Source organism: Ips typographus, linkage group LG3 (assembly GCF_016097725.1).
Source record: "Ips typographus isolate SLU linkage group LG3, UJ_Ityp_2.0, whole genome shotgun sequence".
NCBI lineage: Eukaryota > Metazoa > Arthropoda > Insecta > Coleoptera > Curculionidae > Ips > Ips typographus.
Window position 1 is genome coordinate 5,669,113 of NC_138424.1, and position 26,278 is coordinate 5,695,390.

The 26,278-nt window shown below is 34.4% G+C and overlaps 4 protein-coding genes and 2 long non-coding RNA genes across 9 annotated transcripts; 4 read left to right on the forward strand and 2 right to left on the reverse strand.

Moving 5' to 3' along the window:
- Sara (Smad anchor for receptor activation) lies at positions 1-11,717 on the forward strand. Of its 2 annotated transcripts, none has more exons than XM_081975455.1 (18): positions 1-126; positions 186-899; positions 1,297-1,723; positions 1,782-2,000; positions 2,087-2,326; positions 2,377-2,493; positions 2,547-2,671; positions 2,732-2,826; positions 4,805-5,397; positions 5,452-5,616; positions 5,676-5,835; positions 5,884-6,034; positions 6,092-6,356; positions 9,702-9,942; positions 10,700-10,826; positions 10,889-11,050; positions 11,111-11,265; positions 11,354-11,717. In XM_081975455.1, exons 2-18 carry the CDS (start codon positions 186-188, stop codon positions 11,400-11,402), a joined length of 4,005 nt encoding a protein of 1,334 aa, XP_081831581.1. In that variant the 5' UTR covers positions 1-126; the 3' UTR covers positions 11,403-11,717. The 2 variants fall into 2 exon arrangements, with proteins under 2 accessions (XP_081831581.1, XP_081831582.1); XM_081975456.1 differs by having other exon boundaries at positions 1,782-1,976.
- Positions 6,911-7,477, reverse strand: LOC145726427 (uncharacterized). Its single transcript, XR_014177602.1, has 2 exons — positions 7,166-7,477; positions 6,911-7,107 (listed from the first exon to the last, which is right to left on the reverse strand). It is a non-coding gene; the product is annotated as an uncharacterized LOC145726427 (long non-coding RNA).
- Positions 11,718-13,177: 1,460 nt separating the features above from the next.
- LOC145726420 (WD repeat-containing protein 18) lies at positions 13,178-15,407 on the forward strand. Its single transcript, XM_081975468.1, has 3 exons — positions 13,178-13,548; positions 14,315-14,649; positions 14,702-15,407. Exons 1-3 carry the CDS (start codon positions 13,319-13,321, stop codon positions 15,379-15,381), a joined length of 1,245 nt encoding a protein of 414 aa, XP_081831594.1. The 5' UTR covers positions 13,178-13,318; the 3' UTR covers positions 15,382-15,407.
- Positions 15,408-15,639: 232 nt separating this feature from the next.
- Positions 15,640-19,381, forward strand: pyd3 (beta-ureidopropionase pyd3). Its single transcript, XM_081975470.1, has 9 exons — positions 15,640-15,989; positions 16,044-16,161; positions 17,865-17,994; positions 18,044-18,138; positions 18,192-18,398; positions 18,451-18,561; positions 18,800-19,006; positions 19,063-19,149; positions 19,200-19,381. Exons 1-9 carry the CDS (start codon positions 15,883-15,885, stop codon positions 19,281-19,283), a joined length of 1,146 nt encoding a protein of 381 aa, XP_081831596.1. The 5' UTR covers positions 15,640-15,882; the 3' UTR covers positions 19,284-19,381.
- A 125-nt stretch (positions 19,382-19,506) lies between these two features.
- On the forward strand, positions 19,507-25,390 carry LOC145726417 (putative fatty acyl-CoA reductase CG8306). 3 transcript variants are annotated; one of them, XM_081975464.1, is made up of 10 exons: positions 19,507-19,655; positions 19,813-19,868; positions 20,642-20,885; positions 21,079-21,247; positions 23,750-23,853; positions 23,909-24,107; positions 24,157-24,339; positions 24,393-24,642; positions 24,696-24,953; positions 25,008-25,390. In XM_081975464.1, the coding sequence occupies exons 3-10, from the start codon at positions 20,658-20,660 to the stop codon at positions 25,147-25,149; spliced, it is 1,533 nt and encodes a 510-aa protein (XP_081831590.1). In that variant the 5' UTR covers positions 19,507-19,655; positions 19,813-19,868; positions 20,642-20,657; the 3' UTR covers positions 25,150-25,390. The 3 variants fall into 3 exon arrangements, with proteins under 3 accessions (XP_081831590.1, XP_081831589.1, XP_081831591.1); XM_081975463.1 differs by lacking the exon at positions 19,813-19,868; XM_081975465.1 differs by lacking the exons at positions 19,507-19,655; positions 19,813-19,868 and adding an exon at positions 20,462-20,584.
- LOC145726428 (uncharacterized) lies at positions 19,873-22,694 on the reverse strand. Its single transcript, XR_014177603.1, has 2 exons — positions 22,158-22,694; positions 19,873-21,628 (listed from the first exon to the last, which is right to left on the reverse strand). It is a non-coding gene; the product is annotated as an uncharacterized LOC145726428 (long non-coding RNA).
- Positions 25,391-26,278: the final 888 nt, after the last annotated feature.

Genomic DNA, 26,278 nt, shown 5'->3' on the forward strand with positions numbered 1-26,278 from the left:
GCAGGAAATTAAATGTCAACTTTTTATTTATTCATTTATTAGCTTTAATTAAAAAAATTAATAACAAAAAAATAATGCAACAAATGAGTACGAGGAAATGAAAAACTCACCAAATTACCGAGAAAGGTAAGTCTGCAACAAATTACTTTCACTCTCAAAAATATTAGGTTGATGGCCTTTTTTAGATGGATAAATATACAGTTGACTTGGACCAAGTCCTGAACGATTTCGAGTATTCAGAATTGACCGATCAGCATCTAAAAAAAGTTCCAGAACAGCAACCTTTCCAGCCACCTCCAGTGACTAAGCACAGCATCAACAATGTTTTTCACAGCTTGAATGAGTACTTAAACAGCGAAGTTAACACTACATTAGAAAATAATCATTTAACTGACAATAAAGTAGCTGATAATAGTTTGACAACAACAACAGTGCAAGAAATCAAGGAAGATGAAGCATCCAACTCCCTGGAGGTTCCAAAGCCTATTTTACCTGAAGTGGTACATTTACCAGTGGTGGTTACAAGTGACAAGGTAGAGGAAGAAACAGAGGAGAATACTAGTTACAATAACAAATTTGAATGTGATAGAAATGTTAATTTAAAGTCTGATAGTACACTAAATCAAGATGATACTGAAGACCAGACTAGGGAAGAAAAAGCTTTAAATTGTGATAATGTTAATAACTCTTTTGATAATAATGTTATAAGTGATTTTGGAAATGATCAAGAAGAAGGAATTCTAGTTGATTACTTGACTAATGATGAAGAGGTAAATACTGAGCAGGAGAATCTACCTGGAAATGCTGATGAGGCTGTTAAAGAAACTATCCAGAGTAAAGTTGACAAGGATGAAGCACATGAAGACAGTGAAACTGAAGCTATTCGAGACACAATTCAAGTAAGTAAATTTAGTTTTAAATAATTAAATATTGTCAAATATTGTCATTTAGTTATAATGGTTGAGAGCGAATATTTAAAACACAATCCATGTTTAAGTAACCTGAAACATATTAGCAACTAGCTTAGGAACTAAGCAGAGTGAAAGTGACATCATTCTGATCTATTTTATTAAAATCCTAATTTGACCTTCTGTTAAATTACCTCATTGTGATGTTAGATTTGCTCATTAATAGCCATTTGTACTTGTATGGATCACATTTTTTGGTATGTCAATATAACCAAGACAGCAGTGCTAATTGGTCATTTCTTCTCTTCTTAGAAGAGAAAAAAAAAGTTACATTTAAAGGATTCTATATCTAAATATAACACAGTGTTTAATAATGGAGTTGTTTTAGAATATGGAAGGATCTTTACTAATTGAACCAGTTAAACTGATAACTAGTCCTGTATTAGTTGAAACATTAGAAAACCAATCCAATATTATACACACCACCACAGAAAATATCACTGAAGAATCAACAAATCAAGAGGCACTTGAAACTGATGTCAATTATGAAGAAACTGAAGCAGAAAGATTTGAGAAGGAATCCCATATTCCAACTGAAGTGAGCACAGAAGCGCAGCCATGCGCGGTAGGATTTACAAGTGATTTAGATATAGACGAAAATGAACTGAACAAAATGCTGGAAGACTTGGAATTGGAGGTTAAGGAAGAATTTGAGTCTGCTAAAGAAGATAGTGATGCTGAAGGCCAAAGTGAACTTGTTAAGGCTACAGAGCCTACAATAGCAGAACCTGAATGTGCAATAGAAGTTTCTAGTGGTAATCAATACTAATAACACTGTGCTAGTACCCTAGAGATTTATTTTACAAATTTTAGATGAAAAACAAGGTTTGGTAGAAGAAGTGGTTTCTGAAGTGCAACCGGAAGTGGATAAAGAAAAGGTTGTAACTCCAAATGAGCCTAGTAATGAAGAAAACCCTAAACTTGAGGAAGTGACAGTTAGCAGACCTACAGAGTTGCCTTTAAACAATAAGACGGACGAAAGCACTAGCAGGAAAATTGACTTAATTGGTATGGAAGTACAAGAACCGAAATGTAAAGTTTTATAAAAATACAACTCACAACTGGTTGTTGTTTTAATGCGTGCAGTCTGAGTGAATGTTTAGAGTGTGAAATTATAGGTAGTCCAGGTTCAACACCTTACAACAATGTTTACATAAACAAATCAATTGAACCAAAAACGGCGCACGAGGAGTCCGACTATGCCAGTTCGGCCAGTCCAACTTTTTCGGATTGTAGCACTGGCAGCACTGGAACGGCCAGCACTGCATCCGTCGAAGACTTGGTCAACTCCAAGTTGAACAGTAAAAACGAAAAAGAACCGAAACACGCACAGGAACAAGTTACAAATAGCACTCAAGGTGGGTGTTAACATTTTAATACTAACCAGGTTGAGTTGGTGGTTTTGCAGAAGCTGGTGATGGTGATGCAGGCGCCCACTCACTAGAGGGCGGTGACAATCCTAGAGTTAGTGACAGTGGTGATCCACCAGGGGTTGCAAACCCTGAATCCAGTGAAAGAGCTTCAGGTAAGTTTCCACTTAAGAGGTGAATAAAAGTTTAATTTTTTTTTCGATAACAGATAAATCGTGGTTGGGTAAGCAAGCACCTCTTTGGATACCGGATGCCGACGCCGCGTCCTGTCTGCACTGTGATGTGAAGTTTACGGTTATCAAACGACGGCATCACTGTAGAGCTTGCGGTCTGGTTTGTAGAATCCATTTTATCTAAGAAGTTTCCTGTATATTATACAGTTGAAATATTTAGGTTCTTTGTTCTAAATGCTGTAACTTGAAGTTTCGCCTGGAATATTTGGACTCTGAGGCCCGCGTCTGCAATAAATGTTACGACATTCTTAATGAGTAAGTTCATACAGTCAAAGAAAAATAAATATTAGGGTTATCATCAAATTTGAAAAACTAAAACTGTTTTTAAAATAAGTTTATTTGATTGGTGGTAACAATGAACGGTATTGCCAAGTTTAAATAGATACAGAGTTGGTCCGTATATTTAGAAGCTTGTGACGACATAAATTGAACAATTATAGGTTTTCTTAAAAACAGATAATTTCATATATTTTTTTTTAGAAAAACACAAAACTTCAGCAACTCTTAAAAAGGTATTTTCTTACTCAATTGATATGACAAAGACATTGTTCAGATTTTAGAATAGTTAAGATAACAAAAACTAAGGTAAAAGTAAAAAAATATAACTAAATCACAGACCATTCAAATTAGGTAGTATTTAGGTATTATTTTGACAGGTGTCACGTGAGTGGCTAAGTAGATGGTGTTCCCTGACATGTGACAACTGTCACAAACAACAAAACTGTCAAACATTGTGCAGCGTGGTCAAAAAGCTGCAGGAATCACAGTAACAGTTTTCTTGCAGTATTCAAGAGAATATATGGTTTTCGATTTCATTACCATTATTTTCACAGTTGTCACGTGACTGTCTATGTAAATGGTGTTTGAGTTTTATGTGACAGTTCTCACAAACGTTAAAACTGTCAAATTTTACCATAATCGGAGCATGGAGCTGTAAAAACAACAGTGTAGAATAATAGTTAACTTGCAGTATTCGAAAAACGTTTTTTCACGTGACTATCTAAACAAATAGTGTGCCAGTATCACAACTATCATTAACGTCAAAACTGACAACTTTTTCGCAGTTTGGGCATGAAGCTCTAAAAATCACAGTATGGAACAGTTTTCTTGTAGAATTTGAGACAAATCGTGGTTTTTAGCTTCTTGTCCATTATTTTGACAATTGTCTCGTGACTGTCAAATTAAACCGTGTACCAGTATTTGCACAGACAGTAATTGCTGTCATAGACGTCAAAGTTTGCTCTACTAAAACAAGAAGCTGCAAAAATCAAAGTTCAGTAAGTTTTTTTTGTACTGTTCGACGTGTTGTACACAAGACGTGATTTATAGCTACTTGATTCATAATTTGACAGTTCATAGGTTCCTGTCTAGGTAGATAGTGTTCTAGTATCATGTGACAACGTCCGGAAACGTCAAAACTGACAAATTTTGCCTAGTTTGGGCATGAAACTCTAAAAGTCACATTATGAACCAGTTTTCTGGAAGTATTCAAGACAAGTCGTGGTTTTTATCTGCTCGGCGATTATTTTGACGGGTGTCACGTGAGTGTCTAATTAAATAGTGTACCAGTATCTCGTGATTGCTGCCACATACCTCAAAGTTTACGTCAAACAGGTTTTCTTCAGAGCGTTTTAGACATCACAATGATGTAATTTGCCAGTTGGACAAATTATCGTTTTGTCAAATTACGTCATCGTCACGTCAAAAACGGTCTGCTCGCTCCATGAAGCTTGAAAACGAATGTGCCCGAAATGTACTTTTAGAGTTTCATGATCCCAAATTTAACATTTGACTTCGTCAAATGGAACATATTGTGCATTATTCTGTTTTCTGATTTGCTTTACATGATATTTCAACTTTTATTAACTATGTCTTATGAATTAAATCCATATATATTTTTTTAATATCTTTTGCCAACCTTGTGCACTAAACTGAGGCATTTTCCCTTTTATCAATATTTTTATTGTTTAACTTAAACGAATCGGTTAATAAAGAAAAGAACCCCTTTCCTGTAAGAAGTTTGTTTAAAATTTAAAACAATTCTCAAAGACCCTAAAAAAAGGTTAAAACAAAATAATATGTTTAGTTTTAATTAGGTTTTTACACTTTGGCATGCATTTTTTTTCGTCTGTGCCGTGATTCTAATTTATTTTGATTTTTCATATACGTTGCACTGACGGATGTATATCGAAAATCAATAATAAATTAGCACACATTTTTTTAAATTTATTAGATCTACTCCAAACAACGCTGGTGCAGACCAATCAACGGACTCGAGTAGTTCGTCAGCATTTAGGCCGAACCCGAACAACCCCCTGGAGTACTGTTCTACAGTGTCGCCCCTACAGCAAGCGGGGCAAGCAGGTGCTCCGCCCCCCACCGTTATGGTCCCGGTAGGCGTGTTGAAACGCCAGGGCTCCAACAAAAAGTCGAACAAATCTGTTATGTTTTGTGACGGAATCGCGCCCGGTAGCGACTTAACCAATTTGGATCAGGACTTTAATTACCACCCTGATTCGAAAAAAGTCAATAAATCACCAACTAAAAAGATTGAGGTGGAAAATAGGACGGACGTGCAAGAAAAAACGGTTTCTGTGACTGTACCCACCGCAAAAATTGGGCGAAACCAACCTAAAATCGACGAGGAAACGGGGTGTTTTATACCGAAAAGCGAGACTAGTTTACCACCAAGTATTACCATCAACAAAACAGACATTCTGTATTCAGAATGTTCCAATACCCTAAATGTAGTGGAGACACTGAAGAACGGCACTCTGGTGTTTGCGCTGACGCAAAACTTGTTCGTGCACGTTAAAATTGTAAACAGTAGGTTGAGTTGTTTTTACAAAGTTGCTTAGAAGTAAAAAAGTGATTTTTCAGTGAACTGTTGCGTGAACAAGTTGGCGTGGTGTTTCAGTTCTGAAGGTCTCATCAACGTCGGTTCGGACGAAGTCGTTTATCTCATCGAGTACATTGACGAGGAAAGTTTCGTACCTAAAGACATGTTCTATCATGTTCATAATTTATATCTGGATGCTGTCAAAGGTAAACACCATAAATTTTAAGTCAGTTTAGACTATTTATCCAAATTTGACTCTTTATAGGTACTTCTATAAAAGAACTAGGACTATCCTTGCACAACACTTTCAATTTTTTGGATTCGCGTAACCACGCGGGTTTCGTCTACATCAAACCGACATTCCAGTGCTTAGAAAATTTGATTGTACCTCAGGAACCATTTTTGATAGGGATTTTAATACACAGGTACCACCAGTCACTTTAGTGAGTGAATGATTAAAGGCAGAATTGCAGGTGGGAAACTCCCTGGGCCAAACTACTGCCCCTAAGGTTAATACTACGATTAGGGGCTGAGTACCGGTACTACCCCAGTCCTTTAATATCGACGCGTCATCGGGACAGCGTTTTTGTGGAAATCGGTCATACTATCATCAATTTACTGGCGGTATGATTGCTTTTGTCTCATTTTAAAATATGTGTGATTAATTGTATGCAAATGTAGGATTTTAGAAACTTCACCTACACCCTACCGCAAATTCGCGGACTGATTATTCACATGGAGGAAAAGAAAACCACCATAACGATACCGAAAAACCGTTACGATTTGGTGATGAAGAGTATGAACAATTCAAGCGAACATATTCTGGCGTTTGCGGGGAATTTTAGTAGGGAGGCAGATTCGCATTTGGTTTGCATTCAGGACACTCAAACGCATGATAATGGGTATTCTACACATGCTATCAATATTCACAACAAGCCTAGAAAAGGTAAAGTGTAGACTAATAGTTGTTATTAAAAAAATAGTAATAATATAGACTTATAGAGGTACAGGAATTTCAATATTAGGCTTACGAAATAGAAGGTTTGTTCCAACCGGTAGTAATATTATCGTAATTTTATTGTCAGTAAGAGCGTTAATGCGGCTGCGTGAACACAGTAAAACCACTTTTTGAAAACTGATAAACTGCGGTTGAAACATTTTCTAAACTATCGGTAGTTAGACAATAGTAGTGAATGAATTTTTGGTCACCTACATTTTACATTTTTTGCCTCGGAAAATCGGATTTTGCACATATTTGCATGGTCACGTGACTGTTTTTGACTAAATCACGTGACACGTCTTTTACAATAATTTAAACTTTTACCACTGTCAAAAACAAATTTTCACAACTTAAGCTTAGTTCTCATAACCGCGTTTTGCGTCTGACGTCACTTATTTCCTATTGGTAAACAGTAAATTTTCAGCTGACAGATCTGGCGAAACTTTTTTCCCTGTTCACAGTAGTTGCCTCTAAACACGATATTTTTAATTGTCAGTTGTCACAATTTGTTAATGTTTTGTTTATTTTTGTAACTTAACTGTTACAGTTTTAAATAGGTATTCTGCTATTCAGCTAATTCCGAGGCTAATTCAGCATGTTTTGCAGAAGTGTATTCTTCATTCTTGTCGCATTGGAAACAAGGAGGAATAAAAATATCTTCTTTTCTCAAAGTTCCATGGCAATTGCCACATAAAAACTAAAAATGAATTTGAGATATTAACCTATATTTTATATGAATATAACCATACACCTACCTCATTTCTGCTGTGACTGCCGTGTTTATTCATTTTTTTTCAGTTTTGCCATTCAGATATAACTTTTGCCCTCTGCGTCGTCTAAAATGTCAAAACACTAGAAACAGACGCAAGAAGTTGAAAATTTTCAGCTTCCTGCGGGCTGTCTTTTGCTTCTACTAATAGGAAATAAGTGACGTCAGACGCAAAACGCGGTTATGAGAACTAAGCGTAAAACTACCGTTTTTATGGTCACGTGACTGTTTTTGACTAGTGCCCTTTGCCTTTATGATGTTGCTAGCCCCAAAATTGCATATTTATTCACGTGACGTATATTTTACTGTTTAAGCTACATTTACAATCACTTCCAAGTCGATTTCAAATTTGACAGTTCCCTATTTACTTACCATTTACAATGACATGGTAAATCTGTAAAATTTTAGGTTAGATACATGTAAACACATCAGCATTTAAAGTGTTATTGTCGTCGTATACGCAATATCTAGTTAATCTAATACAAATGTTATGTTTAAAAGACAAAAATTATTGGAAAATTCAAATTGTAGTAAACAAAACATCGTTCTAACCTATAAATTGGTCATTTTGCTTTTATCTGTCAAGCAGCTTGACGCACTTCAAAGTGCACTTTAAAGTCAAGTTGAAATTATTTTTAATGTAAATGTCACTCTAGACGTCCACATGTCAAGCTTGCCAATTTCATAACAAAATTGACTTTGAAGTAAATGTAAATGCAGTTTTAAGCGTTTCCAATTGTCTAAATTAGATTTAGTGAATTTTTACATTTGAAACTACATGTTTATAGTCACGTGACTGTTTTTAACTGTGTCACTTTGCCTGTACAGAGTTGCCAGCTCAAAAATTACTAAGTTGAGTGACTTGTATTTTACAATTTTTGCTTCCACAACTGCTCAAATTGAATTTTGAACATTTTTGCAGGCTACTCATTTTATGATCACGTGAGTGTTGTTGAATAGTGTCACTAGGCACATACAGTGTTGCCAGGATATAAATTGCTTTTGCAAAATGGCGTGGCGTGTATTTTACCATTAAAACTTTTACCAATGTCTAAATCAAATTTTGTAAATATTTACAGCTCAAACTACCTTTTTTTATGGTCACGTGACTGTTTTTTTTTTAGTAGGGTCTGCCTTTACAATGTTGCCAGCTATATTTTGATATTTGCATTTTTATATTTTGTCAATTTTGTATAATATAAAACTAGAGTATTATACTTAAATCTTAAAACAAGGGTGTACCAAACGATTCTGTGGTGAATATGGCGGTATTTACTGGGTTTGGGTTTCCAATCGATTCTTTAGATGATATGAATTTGGATTTACATTAACCAAACTAAATTAAAACTTAAATTTTAGAACTCTTGGTTTTTGCTCTTGAGTTGGAATCATTCAAATAATAATTTTATTCTCTATTGGCGTTTCAAGTTATACAAATAGCATTATAAATAAATGACACTGTCAGTTCATACTTATGAAACCAGTGCTAAATTCCTAACCAAAATCAATGTATACAAACGAAGAAATGACAGCTGAAATGCCCGAAACGTGTTTTCAAAACTGATCGCCAGAGGGAGTACCTCTTATCTTGAAACGCCAATAACTCTGGTTAGGACGACAAATTGTCGATAATCAGTAGTTCTAAATCAATACTTTGTACAGTTGGAACAGGTTTTTAGAAATGCGCATGCCTCTGTTAGTAATATTACTAATTATTACTCTTGGTCGGAACAAACCTAGTAAGAATAGGTCAGTTTCTTTAGAAAGTTGCTTTGGACAGCTGTCTAATGACTGACAATCAAATTATTCACTATTCAAGTTTCAAATTTCAATAAATGAATATGGTCTTGTTGATCAAGTTTTAAATAAGTCAATTCTTCAGCGTGAAACAGGAAAATGTGAAAATTGTCTATATGGAAGATTTAAGTCAATTTTTGCTTCAAATGTCAAAACATGAAAAATGTCTTTTTGGTCTTGGCTTTGTTATGTAAATTTTCATCAAATTATTGGCGTTTCAAGATAAGAGATACACCCTCTGGTGATCAGTTTTGAAAACAGTTTCGGGCATTCCAGCTGTCATTTTTCCGTTTGTTTACATTGATTTTGGTTAGGAATTTAGCACAGTGTCATGTTATTTACAATGTTAGGTTGGGTTGCCCGATTTTAGTTCAACTGGCGCTGCGATCTTAACTTGAAACGCCAATCGACTCTTCAAGTCTCAAATGTCAAAGCCTCAAACATGTTTCGTTGGTCAAAAAATGTGAATGTCAAAACATGAGAATGTACATTTGATTTATTAAACCCCATTTGCGCCAACGTATTTTAAACTAAGTTTTGGTGCAATAATAGACAATTTCCATAACATAAATTTGAAAGACGGATTCGATTCGGCGGACTGATACAAAAGGAGTTTCTCCAGCTTTGTCGGAAGCATTGGCTTGAAACGGTTCTTATTACTGACTTTCTATGGATAAATCTAAAATGTCCATACATCAAACAATTTTGAATATATTTTTTTTCAGTAACTGGAGCCAGTTTTATTGTGTTTAACGGTTCTTTGAAATCGAGCAGCGGCCTAACGGCCAAATCCAATATAGTGGAGGACGGCTTAATGATCCAGATTCCCCCCGAGCACATGGAGAAGATTAGGGAGAATTTGCGCAACATGAAGGATCACACTGTAGCTTGCGGTTGTATTAACGCCGCAACAGACGAGACGGTTAATATTGTGTGGGGCGACAGTGACGTCGATTTTAACAGTGGGTTCGTTCTTATTTTCTTAAATAAAATTTAAAAAAAAAAATTTAAATGTAAATTACAGATTGAAAATATTACATTTTTGGGATCACATGATTGTTGTTGACAGGTGTCAATTTAACTTTACAGTGTTGCCAGCTGCAAGTTTAAATTGTTCTGATCACGCGACGTACATTTACAATTTTAACTTTCTCAACTCTTTTAATGTAATTTGCAGACTTTTCAAGGTTAAAGATGACATTTTCTAGGTCACATGACTGTTGTTGACAAGTTTAAACTTAACTTTACACTGTTGCCAGCTGTAAATTTAAATTGTCACTATAATGTGACGTGCTTTTACAAATGTAATTTTTCTAATTGTTTAAATGTAATTTACAGACTTTTCAAGGAAAAAAAATGAAAATTTTTCAGGTCACATGACTGTTGTTGACAAGTGGCAATTTAATTTTACAGGGTTGACGACAGCTGTAAAGTCATGATCACGTGACGTGTTTTGACAATTTTAGCTTTCCCAAATGTTTAAATGTAATTTACAAACTTTTCAATGCTAAATATGACATTTTTGGGTCACATGACTGTTGTCAATTTAACTTTATACTGTTGCAAGCTTCGAATTTAAATTGATTAAATTTTTGAACTGTTTAAATGTAATTTACAGACTTTTCAAGGAAAAAAATAATATTTATATTAATTTTCAACAAAAAATAAGTTTCTGCATATTAACCACCACTAAGATTATCTAAAAAGCTGTAACTCTTGACAGGATCAAATCTCCAGTAGACTTAATGGACATGAAGGGAGTGCCTTCAATACGAGTGCACAACGGACAAGACTACTATTGCAGTAGTAAAGCCAGATTAATTAGGTGGACTGAAGTGTTCATTTTGCAGGTATTTGAAACTCAAAATAAGTCATATCCTTGCACTAAATAGGTCGATTTTGATTTATACAGAACGTGGAGGATAGTCCGCGCAATCAAGATCCCGTGGACATTAGTAAAGTATCTGAAAGTATTGCGAAAGCGTGCTGCGCCGCTTTGGTTAAGTATCTGGACCTTTTGATATCGAACAGTTGTCAGAAGATCGGAATTAGGGCGACGTTACACGTCGAAAAAGTAACTGAACCCGTTCGATTTTTTTACATTTATTGTAACTAACCAATCTTTTGTGCCCAGGTGTCTTACTCGGCAGGCAGTAATGGATCCAAGTTAGCTCCAATATACATGCGCAGCTTGGATAACGAATTAATTCCAGTGCTACACCGCATCACCTCTAATAATTTGGGCGATAACGCTATCATTTTGGAATTGGTTTTCCGGATATTAAACGGGTAACATTACCATCCGCCCTACGGGGACTATTTAATTGACAAAGGAATATTTTATATTGCTGTTGCCTGAGAGTATTTTTTTCTTTAGTTACTTTCTACTGCTGTTAAATGGAAATATAAAGTCTAACTTAATCTGATATAAGCATAATGTAAGTATAATAAAATGCAACAACTTTTATGGCAATTGGTGGGTTTATTAGTCTTATATTTGTATATTGTTTGATTTCAAAATGTTAGGAATCTCTGGTATTCGGTTGCCTACTGTATTTCTATTCTAAATTGAGAAAAGCTTTATTGGGGCTGCAACTGTTTTGTACATTTATTTATTCAGGACTATGTGGTTATTACGGAAGATTTATTTAAATTTTATTCCAAAATACTTATATATAATGTACTATATCTTTGTTTTTAACCGAAATATTATATGTTAATAAATTTACAACAAATAAAAAGTTTATTTGAATAACTCTACACCTACACACAATTAACAGTTTATTATAATTAAAAAACGAATTATTTTTAAATATTCAGATTTTCCAATTTTTTTCGGAAAATTACCGGAAACTTTCTGAAAAATGTTATATACTTAACCTCAACATTTTTCAAAATATTATTTATAAATTTATTCCTTCGGGACAAAACATTCCCGGTATAAAAGCTTTAATCTTTCGGTAGCGTGACATTTCTACTATATATGGTATACAGGGTGATCAAAAGACAATTTCAAAGGCTATAAATTAGTATATTGAACCACCCTGTAACTGTCAAAATAACAGAATTATGGACTGTCACAGTAAAAACTGTCAAAATCAAACAACTCAGTTTTAACAGTAAATAACTCGCTTATTCGACGTTTTAGGTAAAAACGCTATAAGGGGTAGTCAAAAGAGAATTTCAAGGGCTACAAATTGGTGTAGTGAACCATCCTATAATTGTCACAATAACCGAGTTATTGACAATACAATGGAGTAGTTTACAGGGTGATTCAATGAATTTTTAACATCCCTGTAACTTATTTAATTTTCATTTTATAAAGAAAATACCAAACATGAATCTTGTAGATATTTGCATATACTTTATTCCTAGATCAGTATACAGGGTGTCCCAAATTTCAGCAACAAACCAAACTTATCATTTTTTTTCGATTTTTGGAACGTCAAATTCTAGGCCTACTTGATGTAAAATGTTTGTATCGATATTCAATTGTTTTTGCTCCTACAGCCTTAATTTGACCACTCTCCTCGAAAGCAGAAATTTCCAATGTGTGCGAAATTTTGGTCAGAAAATCGTCCATAACTCGCTTATTTGACACACCCTGTATAAACACACCAAAAGAAAGCTAATGAACATGGGGTTATCACGTGACGTTAAGCGGGCACACTATGTTGTCGTTGTCCCGTTTATCCGCTAGAGGGCGTCAAAGTTGACTCTCGTTTTTTGCAGTTTTTGCTCAATATCTCAGGAACGTTTCCGGTTAGAGGTCTGAATTTTTTTACCACAAATGGTAAACCACCTCGATGGGATACACTTTAAAAAATTAAAAACTGGAATTGTCAAGAAATTTCAAGTACAACATTTTTATTTTCAAAATTAACGTCAACTGCCTAAATATCTTCAAGTTAATAGTACAAAAAATGTAAAAAACGATTTTTTTTTTGAATTTTCAGATTTTCCAATTTTTCCGGAAAATTACTAATATTATTTTACTTATATATATTTACTAATATTACTAATATTTTCTGGAAAAATTTCCGTAAATTTAACTTTCCGGAAATTTTACATCCCTGCTCCCATCTCCCAACAAAGATGAAACAAAATCAAACAATGTGTCACGTGACTACTTTATTCGCTTATCTCATATTTGTCACGTGACAAGAAAGTCAGTTTTACATAACTGTCAGAATTATAACCTTAAAATAATTTTCCGGCAACGGCATGTGGATGTGGTTATGTTTATTATTTTTTACTCCAAAAAAAGTTTAATTTTCCTTACTTATAATAAGCTAAAAACAGTCGTGTACATTCCTGATTTATCAGAAAACATTAAACTAACATGGATACTCAGGAACTACTGCTGACAGCGTCACAATCGTCCGTACAGTCTTCGATTACTTTGTGGGACTACAACACCAAAAACACCCTAAAATCCTATAAAAATGGGGGTGCCGTCCCCGAAAACTGTTTAAGCGTAATAGACCAAGACTACATACTGGCAGCGGAAGCTAACAAACCCCTACTGCACGTGTGGCCTTTAAACAGCCAGGAGATTGATAAAACTATTAGGTATGATTTATTTCCATCTATCTCTGCACATCCACTTAACTTACATATTTACTTAAACTCAATTTGCTATGGAATTCGAATTGTCTCCGGGTATCTGAACCTAGCGGCCCTTAAAATATTGTACTTTGCCAACTTTGAATTGATTATGAAGTATGCAATTATGTTTTGGGGTAGAAATACTTCAATACAGAATGTATTTGTAATTCAAAAAAGGGCAATTAGATTAATGTTCAAAATGAAATACAAAGATTCATGTAGATCCATTTTTAAAAAAAATAAAATAATGACAGTTTATGCAATTTATATATATATGAGTGTCTCATCTTTCTGAAAAAGAACCAAAACCTATTTAACATCAAAGTCAATCATACATACAACACAAGACAAAAAGATGTAAACTGTCCAAAACATAGATTAACACTCACTGAGAAGAATGCAAAATATATGTGTATTCGCCTATTTAACAACCTACCAGACAGGCTGAAAACATTGACGGACAAAAGTTTCAAAAAAGAAGTAAAAAATTTACTAATTGAATTAGAACCCTACACTATAGAGCATTATTTTGTTAAATAAAGATTGCTTATTCTCTGAAATCTGTATTTAGGGAAAAATCGCTGAAAATGTATATAAGTATCTTTAAGTACTACATAGTTCATAGTTTACCATGACGCTATTTCCTTTGTATTAGTTGATAATGTACATTGTACTCTATTCTAATCACAATTCGAAATAAAGACTGTTATTATTATTATTATTATTACAGGCTTATACTACCCGGGCCGGCTACATGTCTCTCTGTGTGTCCCCACAACACTTACTTGGCTGTAGCAATCTCTACAAAATTATATGTTTGGCAGTTGTGTTCAGGCAAACTGTTGTCAGTGCAACAAAGACATTATCAGCCAATCACTTGCTTGAAATTTTCTAGTGATGGAGAGTATGTGGTTGTGGGGGGTGAAGATGGGCTTTTGGTGGTGTATTTTCTGGCCAATTTAGTTGCAGTACACCATAGTTTGTTAAGTCAAAGCACTATAGGACAAGTTGAGCCTGTTTACACTAGAAATGATCACAGTATGCCTATTAAGGATATTCATTTAGGTATGTTTTATGATCTTGCTAGTGTAAATTCAATCTAAACTGTCTTTAAAAGGATGTTTTGGAAGACAGTCCAGAGTTGCCACATGTTCAGCTGATCACACAGCCAGGTTGTACGAATTGTCAAATGGAGATCTGCTACTCACATTAGTGTTTAATGAGCCACTCACAGCCATAACATTTGATTTGCCTTGCTGGAAGCTGTATGTAGGCACCAAATCAGGTCTGGTCAGGCAATACAACTTGAAAAACCCTCCGCGAACTCTAAACCAACACATAGACAATGAACATTGCAAGGATTATGTGGGCCATAAAGGAAAAATTGTTGGGATGACCTTAAATTTCAGCAACACCATTTTAGCAACAGGCGGCGAGGATCACTTTGTAGTCACTTGGGACATTCTCAGTCGGCAAATGATACAGAAATTCGAACACAACGCGCCGGTAACCTGCTTGAAGTTTGTACAAAACTTTAGCAATTTTCACGAACAAATTTTGAAGCCGCGAACGATTATTAAAACCTTAAAACGCAACATGGAAGAGGATATAGATGATTTGGTAATTTCCCAAGTTCAAAGTGATGATATTGAGTTCTCTGATGAGGAAAATGGGGTGGAGAAAGAAGCCTCTAGAGTAAGATTAGAGAGGGAAAATGTCACATTGAGAGTTATTAATTCACAATTGTTTAATACTGCCTTGGAAATAAGTAAAAAATGTAATGGAGATTTGAAATAAATTTTTTTGTTTTTCATGCCGGAAAATTGTATTTTTAGTACTTAAACATACCAAATTGTATTATCTGGTTTTAATCAGCAAACATTTTATTACTGCCTGTTTGCTTTTTATAGTAAGACACATTAAGTTGTTAATAATTATTAACGCACATTATACTGCGTGTATATCCAATCTAATTTAAATGGTTGGCTGGAAGCCCACCTTGGCCTTCTTTTAATGTTAAATATAGACCGAAGTTTCGTATTTATACATTCAGTTAAATCCAGACAGTGTTTTCGTTTAGGTTAGATTGTATTTTTCAAGTTTGGCTGGAAAAAGTTCATCGCACCACCTACAGCGCATGTACGGTTTAATTTACTGAACAAAATAAACGAGAGATATCATTCATATTGCGGGTATTTAATACATATGCAAACGAAAGATAACGCTGATGTGCGGTAAATGTTATCCTCGACAGTGGATTAAGTGCGTATAATCAAACGTGTATAGTCAACAGGAAAAATGTCTGGAGTGAAGGAGTTTGAGAGTGTCGAGGAAATCCTGGAAAATGACTTGATTGGAGAGAGGTACGAGAAAGTAAGACAAGTGCTGTATGGTCGACCGGTCGTGTAAGTTTCCCAATCAAGTGAAATGGTGATTTTTGGATGAGGTTTTAATTTCAGAAACCTGCAAATACCCGCTTCGTTAAATAATGAAACGTTTCAATTAAAAGCCTACAGCATTCCATGTCCAGAAGAACAGTTACGAGCACCTAGATTAATTAGAATTGGTCTATTTCAGGTGTGTGTATGCGCAAATCTATTATTATTTGTTTTTTATTATAAAAAAAGCACCAAATTTTGTTATGATATATAACTTAAATCAAATACAGGGTGGTCCAGTTTTAAAAATGTCAATAATTCACCATCAATCGATAGCGCATCAAAAAATAAGTTGACATGCATTATATGTCATTTTCCTGAAGACCTCCAAAGTTCAGATTAAAAGAATCGTTTTTTTGCTACAACTGTCAGACCGTTGGTCAAATTTTGATCAAATTTCGAATAAGTAATTATGAAATGAGTACTCGTTATGTGTATGATAGTCTTTATTTTCTACGGTCACTGGATATTATTCAAAATCATACTTGGGTTATTGTATTTTTTACTTTAAATTGGTTCAAAAGGATTCAAATCTGGTCATCTGTGAGGTTTACGAGTTAATTTTTGACACTGAAAATAGTCAAAAAACAGGATTTTTGGACAGGTAGTGTAAAACTGATCATTCAATTCAAACTTTTTTTATTCAATTAAACACTGGTAACAGTCTGAATTTTCGAACTAAAAGGATTTATCAGTCTTAAAGCACAGTGGAGCATCTAGAAGTCTATTTAATACTGACCAAGAGTGAAATGGCATGTGTAAGCCTATGGAAAATGTAAAAATAGTTTTTTAAGTCTGCTATGTCAAAAACTTGGTGAAGATAACCCTGAAACTCGACTTTCCAAGCTGAAAGCAGTTTTAAAGCCCTAAAAATAGTTCAGAGTTCTAAGAAAATTAATAAATTAAATTAATGTCAATACCTTGTATTTAAGACTATTTTTAAGATTAAAATATTGAAATGTATTTTCAAATTATGAAAACTTACTTCAAATGCAAATTTTCAACTTTTGATGTCACTTTTCATTGATTCATAGTCACTTTTTGGTATCCAAGTCAATTTTCAAGGTGGAAATGTGTTAACTTGTAGTCACACCACTTGTAGTCAATACAATTACAATTGTAGTCAATACAATTCAATTTTTACTATTAAAGTTTTTCAACTTATCTGAAAACTACTGCAAAGAGTTTTTAAGCCTCTCAAGTCAATTTTCACAGTTTCCAAGTCAATTGTCAAGGCTAAAGTCTTTCAATTTGTCTGAAAACTGGTTACAAAGACAATTTTTAAGCCTCTCAAGTCAATTTTCACCGTTTCAAAGTAAATTTACTGGTTAAATAAGTCAATTATCATAACTAAAGTCTTTCAATTTGTCTGGAAACTATGAAAACTGGCTACAAAAAGACCCTTTTTAAGCTTCTTAAGTCAATTTTCATCGTTTTCAAAGTTGGGTTTGGTTGGTTTTGGGTCTTTGAACGTAAGTCTACTAAGTTTCAAATCGCAATTTTATAAGAGATACTTATTTTGTCAAATTGACGTAGAGAATAAGACAGAAAAATTAAAACCATCTTTCTGTATTTTATACCACTGGACAGTTTCGACAAACGTCATTAACATCACATAATGAGTATTAATTTCATATTATGTATTTGTTCTAAATTTGATTAAAATTTCTCCAGCGGTCTGACAGTTATGACGAAAAACCGATTTTTTAAACTGGACTGTATTTTCCTTGAGAAGCATTTTTCAGGAAAATGCATAATGTATGTTAACTTATTATTTGATGGGCTCTGGAATGGTGAATTATTGACATTTAAAACTGGACCACCCTGTATTTACTTTTGAAGCATGGAATTCCTTTGCCCACCACGTCAAAAATTCAAACCATGAAAGATGCATTGTTCAAACTGGCCAAAGAAGCCGTAGAAGCTGCTGCTAAAATGAATGTTAATGTTTTTTGTTTCCAGGAAGCTTGGAGTAAGTTTTTTATTCTTTGCATATACAGAGTGTGACATATTTCTTGTAGATATGCCTTTTGCCTTTTGTACCCGAGAAAAGTACCCTTGGTGCGAATACGCCGAATTGGCGGAACACGGCCCAACCACCAAATTTCTTCAGGAAGTAAGTTTCTACTCCCTTTACCAAGTATAGTGAAGCAAACCAAAAAATTTCAGTTGGCCAAATTGCATAATATTGTTATAATATCGCCCATATTGGAACGAGACGAAATTCACGGCGACACAATCTGGAATACGGCTGTTGTGATCGATAATCACGGTGACTACTTGGGGAAGCACCGAAAAAACCACATTCCAAGAGTGGGTGATTTTAACGAGTCCACGTATTACATGGAAGGAAATACGGGACATCCAGTGTTTGAGGTATATTTCAAATAATTATTATTTTTGTATAACTGTTTCTTTAATGTTATAGACCGAGTTTGGAAAAATTGCCATCAACATTTGCTACGGAAGGCACCATCCGCTCAACTGGCTGACTTTTGGACTTAACGGAGCTGAAGTTGTTTTCAATCCTTCAGCCACAGTAAGTAAAACCCGCTTATTTTTATTATTATTTTAATTTTTTCCTGTCAGACGACTGATAAAGTCTACGTGTGCAGTATTTGAGTAAATCTCAGAAGGAAAAAAAAAACTTTCTGGTCATCAACACAATCACAAACTATACTCGAACTATACATGTGATTTACACTGCACTAATGTGGACTTACTATAAAACTTATTTACAAAAAAATCTACATAATCTACATATCTACATAATTTAGGTGGGAGATTTAAGCGAGCCCCTTTGGGGCATAGAAGCAAGAAACGCAGCTATAGCTAATGGGTATTTCACGTGCGCCATAAATCGCGTGGGTACCGAAGTCTTTGAAAACGAATTCACTTCGGGAAACGGTAAACCCGCTCACAAGGACTTTGGTCATTTTTATGGTTCCAGCTACGTTGCAGCACCGAACGGTTCCAGAACCCCCGTAACTAACACTTTTTACTCTAAATTTCAGGGCGTATATTAAATGCATTTTTTTAGGGTTTGTCAAGAACTAAAAACGGACTTTTGGTGACTGAGATTGATTTGAACATGTGTAGACAGGTGAAAGACCACTGGGGCTTTCAGGTTGGTTGCACTTACGTATTGTTGTAATTTTCTGCCATAATCTATTTTAGATGACTCAACGTCTGGACTTATATGCGCAGCTGTTACCCAAAATATTGGATCCAAATTTTAAGCCACAAATTATTAGAAAATAAACTAATTTTGAAGTGTTAACACGTTGAAATGCCTAATAAAATTGTTAAAAAAATGCTTCACAAATAAATGATAACATAAGAAAAATTATAAATACAAATTTTCATTGCAACAAAAATTTTCCAAGTGGTCATGTGTGGAGGTTGGTTTAATGGTATTCGAAGTCCGAACCGTTATTAAAATACAATCTTTTACTGTTACTGGTACTATTACTTCATTCTATTGCTGCAGTGGCTTCAGTGGTGTCGGTATACCTATCTCGGATGGTTTTGCTTACACGCATTTGTCAGGTGTGCACTTTCAAATCGATCATTTATTACGATTAAATCTTCAGTTAGTTCTATTGTCTGACTTATTGCCGGAAGGTTTCAGTGGTAAGTTTAATCAATGAATTTTTTGACTGCATTAATGAAATTTGTATAGTTTTCTGTGTGGTAGACAGTGACCTACAAAATGTTTGTATCAAATACGTGTCAAGAATTATTTACATGATTTGATGCCAAGAGAGAAATCTTTTTTTGTTTTTTTTAGAAGAACAAGCAAAACACGTTTGGCGACACAGTATAACATAATAATAAAAACTCAAGGTAATGCAGGCTCAAACATGTATTTTTTAATTAAAATTATTGATGAATTTGATTAAATAACGTCAACTCCATTTTGCTATCATTAACTAAAACTATAATTATTCTTTTAACGTAAGCATTTTAATAACTAATTAATAAGAAAGCTCGTCTAACTAGTAACTAGGTATGCTGCTAATAGGTTACTAATGATCTTCTTTACAATGTTAACATTGTCAGTAATGTAAGTGTAGGTACCTTAAAGTAAACAGTCAATAAAATATAATTGTTAGTTATAATTACATAATAATTTTGTTTAAATAATTTAATTTCAACGTCCCTTTATTGATTAATTATTACTAATACTTAGTTATAATTTTTTTACAGAGCAAATTGAACAAAAACCGTTGAATTTTGTTTAAAAATTGCCATTAAAGACAAAATATTCAATTTGAATCAACACTTTTGATACGTTGATAGTCAATGCAATCTTTTCCCATTAATTATTTTATGTTAATACCTTTATGGGCCTTAACCAATCTTCTAAACTGTCAGCTGTCACTTAAACTTTCCAGTTTCCCTACAACCGGTGAATATATCGATCTCTTTCTTCAAATGGTTAAAATCAATGTAATAGAAAGAAACAGAAAATATAAATTAATAACACAAATTTGACAGAACTCTAACCTTAAAAATGTGGTTTTGTTTGTTTACATTTCCAGTTTACTTACAAAAATTAAGTACTTCTGCCGACTTTCTAATAAATTGTGTTTCTTTATCGTTCGTCTCTCCCTCAGGACCTAAATAAACAACATGGTGGGTGTGAAGCAGTTTTACGCTGGTAAAAACATATTTATTACGGGAGCCACTGGATTTGTGGGAGTATGCCTTCTGGAAAAGATCCTGCGAACTATTCCCGATCACGGTACCGTTTACCTGCTAATGAGGCCGAAACGAGGAAAAGAAATTGAGACGCGCTTGGAAGAGCTTAAAAAGAATCAAGTTTTCCAGCGGTTACTCAAAGAAAAACCAGTTGAAGAAGTAAGTGTCTTGATCTTGTAAAACCGGTTTTTTTTTATTTTAAAGTATTACACTTTCCACTTCAACTTTGTTCATAAATTTAAGTTCACAAGTGACAAGTTAATAAAACAGGTTTAATTGCTATGTCAGTTAAGTATTACTTTTTTTATGATGATGATATTTTGATAGATCTAATATGGAAACAATTTTTCAGGTTTTTGCAAAAGTGAAACCAGTTGCTGGAGATGTGGGCCAGGAAAATCTTGGTCTCTCTGAAAGTGACAGAACCTTGCTGTCTCAAAATGTTAATGTTATTATTCACAGTGCAGCCACCCTGGATTTTGGTGACACCTTAAGAGCCACCGTTGACATTAATTTGTTAGGTAAGAGCTTTAATTACAGTTGTTTGCAGTGCAATTACACTAGTCCAGTCAGCAATTTATTAGTAGCCATTTTGGCCCAATTAGATTATTTTGTTATTGACCTGATTAAAAGTGTCATCTGCCAAAATTGTTTCATAATACAAGATCCTATATAAGGTGAATGCAGTTTTCGTTGGCGTTTCCTATATGATAAGTATAGACAAACAGTGGCAATGGAACTGAAAATTAATTTAAGTAAGCAGGGTGAGATGGCACCACTAAAGGCATATTCCCCTAATTTTAAATAGAAGGATCACATAATCTTTAAAATTAAATTTAATTATTTGTGAAAATAGTCACGTGAGCCGTGAAATAATATTTTGTTATTTACAGTCACGTGATCTTCAGGGTTCCGTTTTGACTTTAAATAAGAGTCACGTGACCTTTCAAAATAAACTTTGAGTATTGAAAATTGTCATGCGACTTTATGAACTGTAAAAAGAGTCACGTGACTTTTCAAATAATATTTTTAACATCTAAAACAGTCACGTTACCTTTAGGATTCCCGTTTGACGTAAACACGTTTTTAATTGAAAATTCATTATAAAGAGAGTAACATGTGTCTTTAAAAATATCAGTTTAAACTGAAAAACGAGCATGTGATCCTTTCAATAACATTTTGACATTCAAAACTGTCATGTGACATTATAAAATCTATTTTAAATCTTAAAAGAGTCACGTGACCTTTAGGATCCGTTTTGAAGTTAAAACGAGTTACATGGACTAAAAAAAATTTAATTTGAGTATTGAAAATCGTCACGTGACCATTTGCACATTAAAAGAAGTCACGTCATTTAAAAAATCTCAGTTCAAACTGAAAAACGGTCACGTGACTCTTTAAACATTATTTTGCTATTGACAGTCACGTGACCTTCAGAATTTCGGTTTGACATTAAAAAAGAGTCATGTGGCTTTTAAAAAATGTTTGATTATTGAAAATTGTGACGTGACCATTTGCACATTTTAAGGAGTCAGGTGACTCTTCAAATAATACTTTGACATCTAAAACAGTCACGTGACCTTTAGGATTTCGTTTTGACGTTAAAATAATTGAAAATTGTCTCGTGGCTATTTGCACTGTAAAGCTTATATCTATTATAAAAAAAAAGTTTTTCAAAAGTGTGATTTTAAGTGAAGGAAGTTAAAATTTGAGGTAAATGCAGTCATAATTACTAATTTAGAATGTCCATAAGACTACAGTGACATTTGAGAACGCCAAAACCTTAACTTAGTTTGAAAAAAAGTATAAATTGGATTTGTGACTGTCAAGAAGATTAATTTCAAGTGTCAAAGAACACAAATTGACTGTTTAAAACGTCAAAAGCTTGTCACTGAACAGTGGGTAGTTTGTGATTGGTTAAAAAAAGCAGCTTTCAGCTCGCTGGTTTTTTTTGACCAATCACAAACTACGAACTGTACATGTGAACTTACTTGCTTTTTACAAGCATTTCTCAACAATTTCGTGGAACAAATCTTTACTGGGAAAAGGATTTACGATGTAATACTTACAGTGCTTGCTTTTAGGTCAATAACAGAATATTTATGGGCGTAATATAGTATGGTTTAAAAGGGCGCCAGCAAAGAATTCCTTCCGTCTACGACTACACAGCGCAGGTCGTAAATTTGCCAAATTTGAAAATGTGAATTGTTGGGAAACAAAAGAGATGACCCAGAGCAGCCAACTTTAAAAACGGTTAAAAAGGTTTTATCATTAAATAGACATTTAAAACTGTCATGTGACATTATAAATTCCATTTTTAATCTTAAAAGAGTCACGTGACCTTCAGGATCTGTTTTGACGTTAAAAAAGTCACGCGATTTGAAACGAAATAGTCGAAACATAAAAACTGTCACGTGACGTTAAAAATTACATTTTAATCTTACAAATAGATACGTGATTTAGTGGATCAGTTTAAAACTAAAAAAACGGTCACGTGACCTTCAGGATTCTGTTTTGACGTTAAAAAAAGAGTCCTGTGACTTTTAAAATAAATAGAATCTTTATTATCGTTACCTCAAACCAGAAATTCTTATCTTGTTTAGTTTTCAAAATGCGAGTAATTTAACTCAAATTTATTTGAAAAAATCAAGCCTTATGCAGTTTAGATGGGATAGCAAAAGAAAGCGGATTATAGGAAATACTGCAAAAGTTGGCAACTATGTCTGCAATGACGAGCTGTATTAGCGCCATCTCTTAGAGTTTACCTACAACCGAAGAGGCCCAAATACCTTAGGAAGCCCTTGAAGCCTAAACGGCTTCCTTTTTGGGTGCCACTTTAATTACATTGCGCTGGTTGTCTGTACTTAAGGTCGATCTAGAACAGATCAGATGTGACGTCACAATGACGTAATTTAACCAACTTATGACATCACAAGATGCGCTCAATGTGTTACTGTGTCCTACATTTAGCTGAAATAAAATGTATAAAGATCCCATGAAAGAATATTAATTTGTTTTGATAGGTACTAGAAGAATTACAGAACTAGCGCGTCAATGTGCCAACCTACAAGTTTTGGTGCATGTCAGTAGCACCTACGTTAATTCCTACAGACTGGAAGCTGAAGAGGTTTTTTTGTCTCATTTTGTCATTAATAAAATAAGTTATTTAATCGATTAAATAGGTGTTATACCCGTTGACACGTGACCCTGATGAACTAATCAAACTGATATCCAATCTAAGCCCGGAAGAACTGGAAGCGAAAACTCCCGAAATTTTGGGAGAGCACCCCAACACTTACACAATTACCAAGCACATGGCCGAGCACGAGATTAAAAAGTGCGAGGAGCAGTTTCCTTGCGCTATTGTCAGACCATCCATGAGTAATTTTTGCCGTAAAATTTAACAAGCACTGGAGTAATTTCTTTGTAGTTGTGGGAGCCTGGAAAGAACCCGTTTCCGGATGGACAATAAGCAAAAATGGACCTCAAGGATTTTTAATGGGGGCGTCTAAAGGTGTGATCCGCCGATTGCCAGTGGCTAAAGAGCTGATTTACGATTATATACCAGTGGATATTGTGGTTAATAATTTGCTGGTTGCTGGCTATCATGCAGGTAAAATTTAACCTCTACAGTTACAGTAAATATTTAAACTCTTTGAAATTTAGGAGTAACAAAAACCAAAAGACTGGAAATCTACCAATGCTCTTCCAGTACTAGAAATCCGTTTCGTTGGGCGTCAGTGGAGCAATCCATCAACAACTATTTGCATAAATTCCCTTTGGCCGGTGCCGTTTGGTATCCTTACTTGAAACTCCTGGGCACAATCACTCACTACAAAATCTCCACTTTCTTTGTTCACATTTTACCGGCAATAATACTGGATACAATCACTCTATTAACAGGAGGTAGACCAATGTGAGTAACAGCATACAAGAGTGTGTCAAAAGTGTCTAAATTGCCACTTACAGTCTGATGAAACTGCACCGAAACGTCAACACATCCCTGGCACGTTTGTCTAAGTTTATTTTCACCGAATGGAAATTTTCGGCCGTTAAAACCGAAGAATTGCATCGATTTCTGCAAGACAATGACAAAGATTCCTACGGTTTGGACTTATCCGATTTGGTGTGGCCTGTGTATTTCGACGATTTAACACTGGGCGCTCGTGTTTACTTGAGCAAAGACCCGGAGAAAACGTTGCCTTTCGCAAGAACGAAAAATTTAATGTAAGTTCCACAATAATTGTAGTGTTCAAAAGTGGTTTAATCATCATTTTTCAGTTTGCAAATTTTGAATCTTGTATTACAAGTGGGCGTGGTCTGTTTAATATGGTGGGCCTTGTCAAGAATTACCGGACTGTCTATGACGTTTTCCTGGCTTATTTTCGTACCTTTAGGTGTGGCCTTTCTACAATATTTGTAGTTTTTTTAGTGTTTTGTAGTGACAAGCTATAATGTGTGTATTACGGTCTATTGTAACTTCTGTTTGTTGATGTAGAGCTAGTACGGGTTTAAAAAATCTCAGCTTAAGTAGTAGGGCATGCATTTAAAAAGACCCTTTTATTATAGCAAATTTTTAATATTTCTCTCGAAACTAGTGGTCTTTTGTTTACACTTTGTTATACTATGTTTGAGGCTAATTAAAATTATAACTTTTTTTGTCATATTTGATTGTTATTATACCACTCAAAAATGAGAAAGTCCCGAAAACTTACATTTGGAAAAAATACCCAAAAATAATTGAATCTCTAGAGACTGACTGGAAAAAAATACAAAAAACGGGTGAAAGCGATTTGACACATTGTTTGTGGGGTAAACTCAAGGATATTAAACAGTACAGGATTGCTCGATCGGCCGATTTTGTTTCCCGGCGGCGAATGAATTCTGACGTCACAGTGGGCCTTCGGGTGCACAATACGCTAAATATTCGCCCGAGATGCTATGTACGAGATCATGTTCGTGAATGATCGACTGCAATCGCGCATCGCGCAAAACAATCGCGCAAACGCGAGAGACCCATGGTGACGTAAAAATCGTCACCGGCCCGAGCCGATACCGGCAAGATTGCGCTTATGGGATTAAGCACTCCTGTACTGTTTACCGTCCTTGGGGTAAACTTAGTCAAAATGACAGAAAAGCCATGTTTGAATAAATAAGGCTATCACGTGAAGTTGTACGGTTTGGTCATTAGAGGGCGTCTCATTATTTTCGTAATTATTTTGTAAATATTTCGAAACCGGTTCACTGTGTGAAATTTTTACCACAAATGCACTTCAACGCTACTTTTATTACATAAACAATAAAAAAAAAAACCCTTTTCAAGGTCACGTGCAAAATCGGGAAAATTAAGTTTATGGAAAAAGAAAAACTGGAAAATCAGAAAATTTAAAAAAAAATCGTTTTTTTTTTACATTTTTGTACTATTAACTTGAAGGTAATTTAGGCAGTTAAGGTTAATTTTAGAAAAAAAAAAATAATTTTTAATTAAAATTTCTTGACAATTCTAGTTTTTAATGGTTTAAAGTCAAACGGTGCGTGGTACCAAAAAAGTG

Coding starts and splice junctions, on each gene's coding strand:
- Sara (XM_081975455.1), top strand. CDS start 186: ATGGATAAATATACAGTTGACTTGGACCAAGTCCTGAACGATTTCGAG. Junction 2,327..2,376: donor AGTTACAAATAGCACTCAAG/GTGGGTGTTAAC, acceptor GTGGTTTTGCAG/AAGCTGGTGATGGTGATGCA. Junction 6,035..6,091: donor CTATCATCAATTTACTGGCG/GTATGATTGCTT, acceptor ATGCAAATGTAG/GATTTTAGAAACTTCACCTA.
- LOC145726420 (XM_081975468.1), top strand. CDS start 13,319: ATGGATACTCAGGAACTACTGCTGACAGCGTCACAATCGTCCGTACAG. Junction 13,549..14,314: donor GAGATTGATAAAACTATTAG/GTATGATTTATT, acceptor TTATTATTACAG/GCTTATACTACCCGGGCCGG. Junction 14,650..14,701: donor TATTAAGGATATTCATTTAG/GTATGTTTTATG, acceptor TGTCTTTAAAAG/GATGTTTTGGAAGACAGTCC.
- pyd3 (XM_081975470.1), top strand. CDS start 15,883: ATGTCTGGAGTGAAGGAGTTTGAGAGTGTCGAGGAAATCCTGGAAAAT. Junction 18,562..18,799: donor TTTTCAATCCTTCAGCCACA/GTAAGTAAAACC, acceptor TACATAATTTAG/GTGGGAGATTTAAGCGAGCC. Junction 19,007..19,062: donor CGAACGGTTCCAGAACCCCC/GTAACTAACACT, acceptor GCATTTTTTTAG/GGTTTGTCAAGAACTAAAAA.
- LOC145726417 (XM_081975464.1), top strand. CDS start 20,658: ATGGTGGGTGTGAAGCAGTTTTACGCTGGTAAAAACATATTTATTACG. Junction 23,854..23,908: donor ACAGACTGGAAGCTGAAGAG/GTTTTTTTGTCT, acceptor TCGATTAAATAG/GTGTTATACCCGTTGACACG. Junction 24,108..24,156: donor TATTGTCAGACCATCCATGA/GTAATTTTTGCC, acceptor ATTTCTTTGTAG/TTGTGGGAGCCTGGAAAGAA.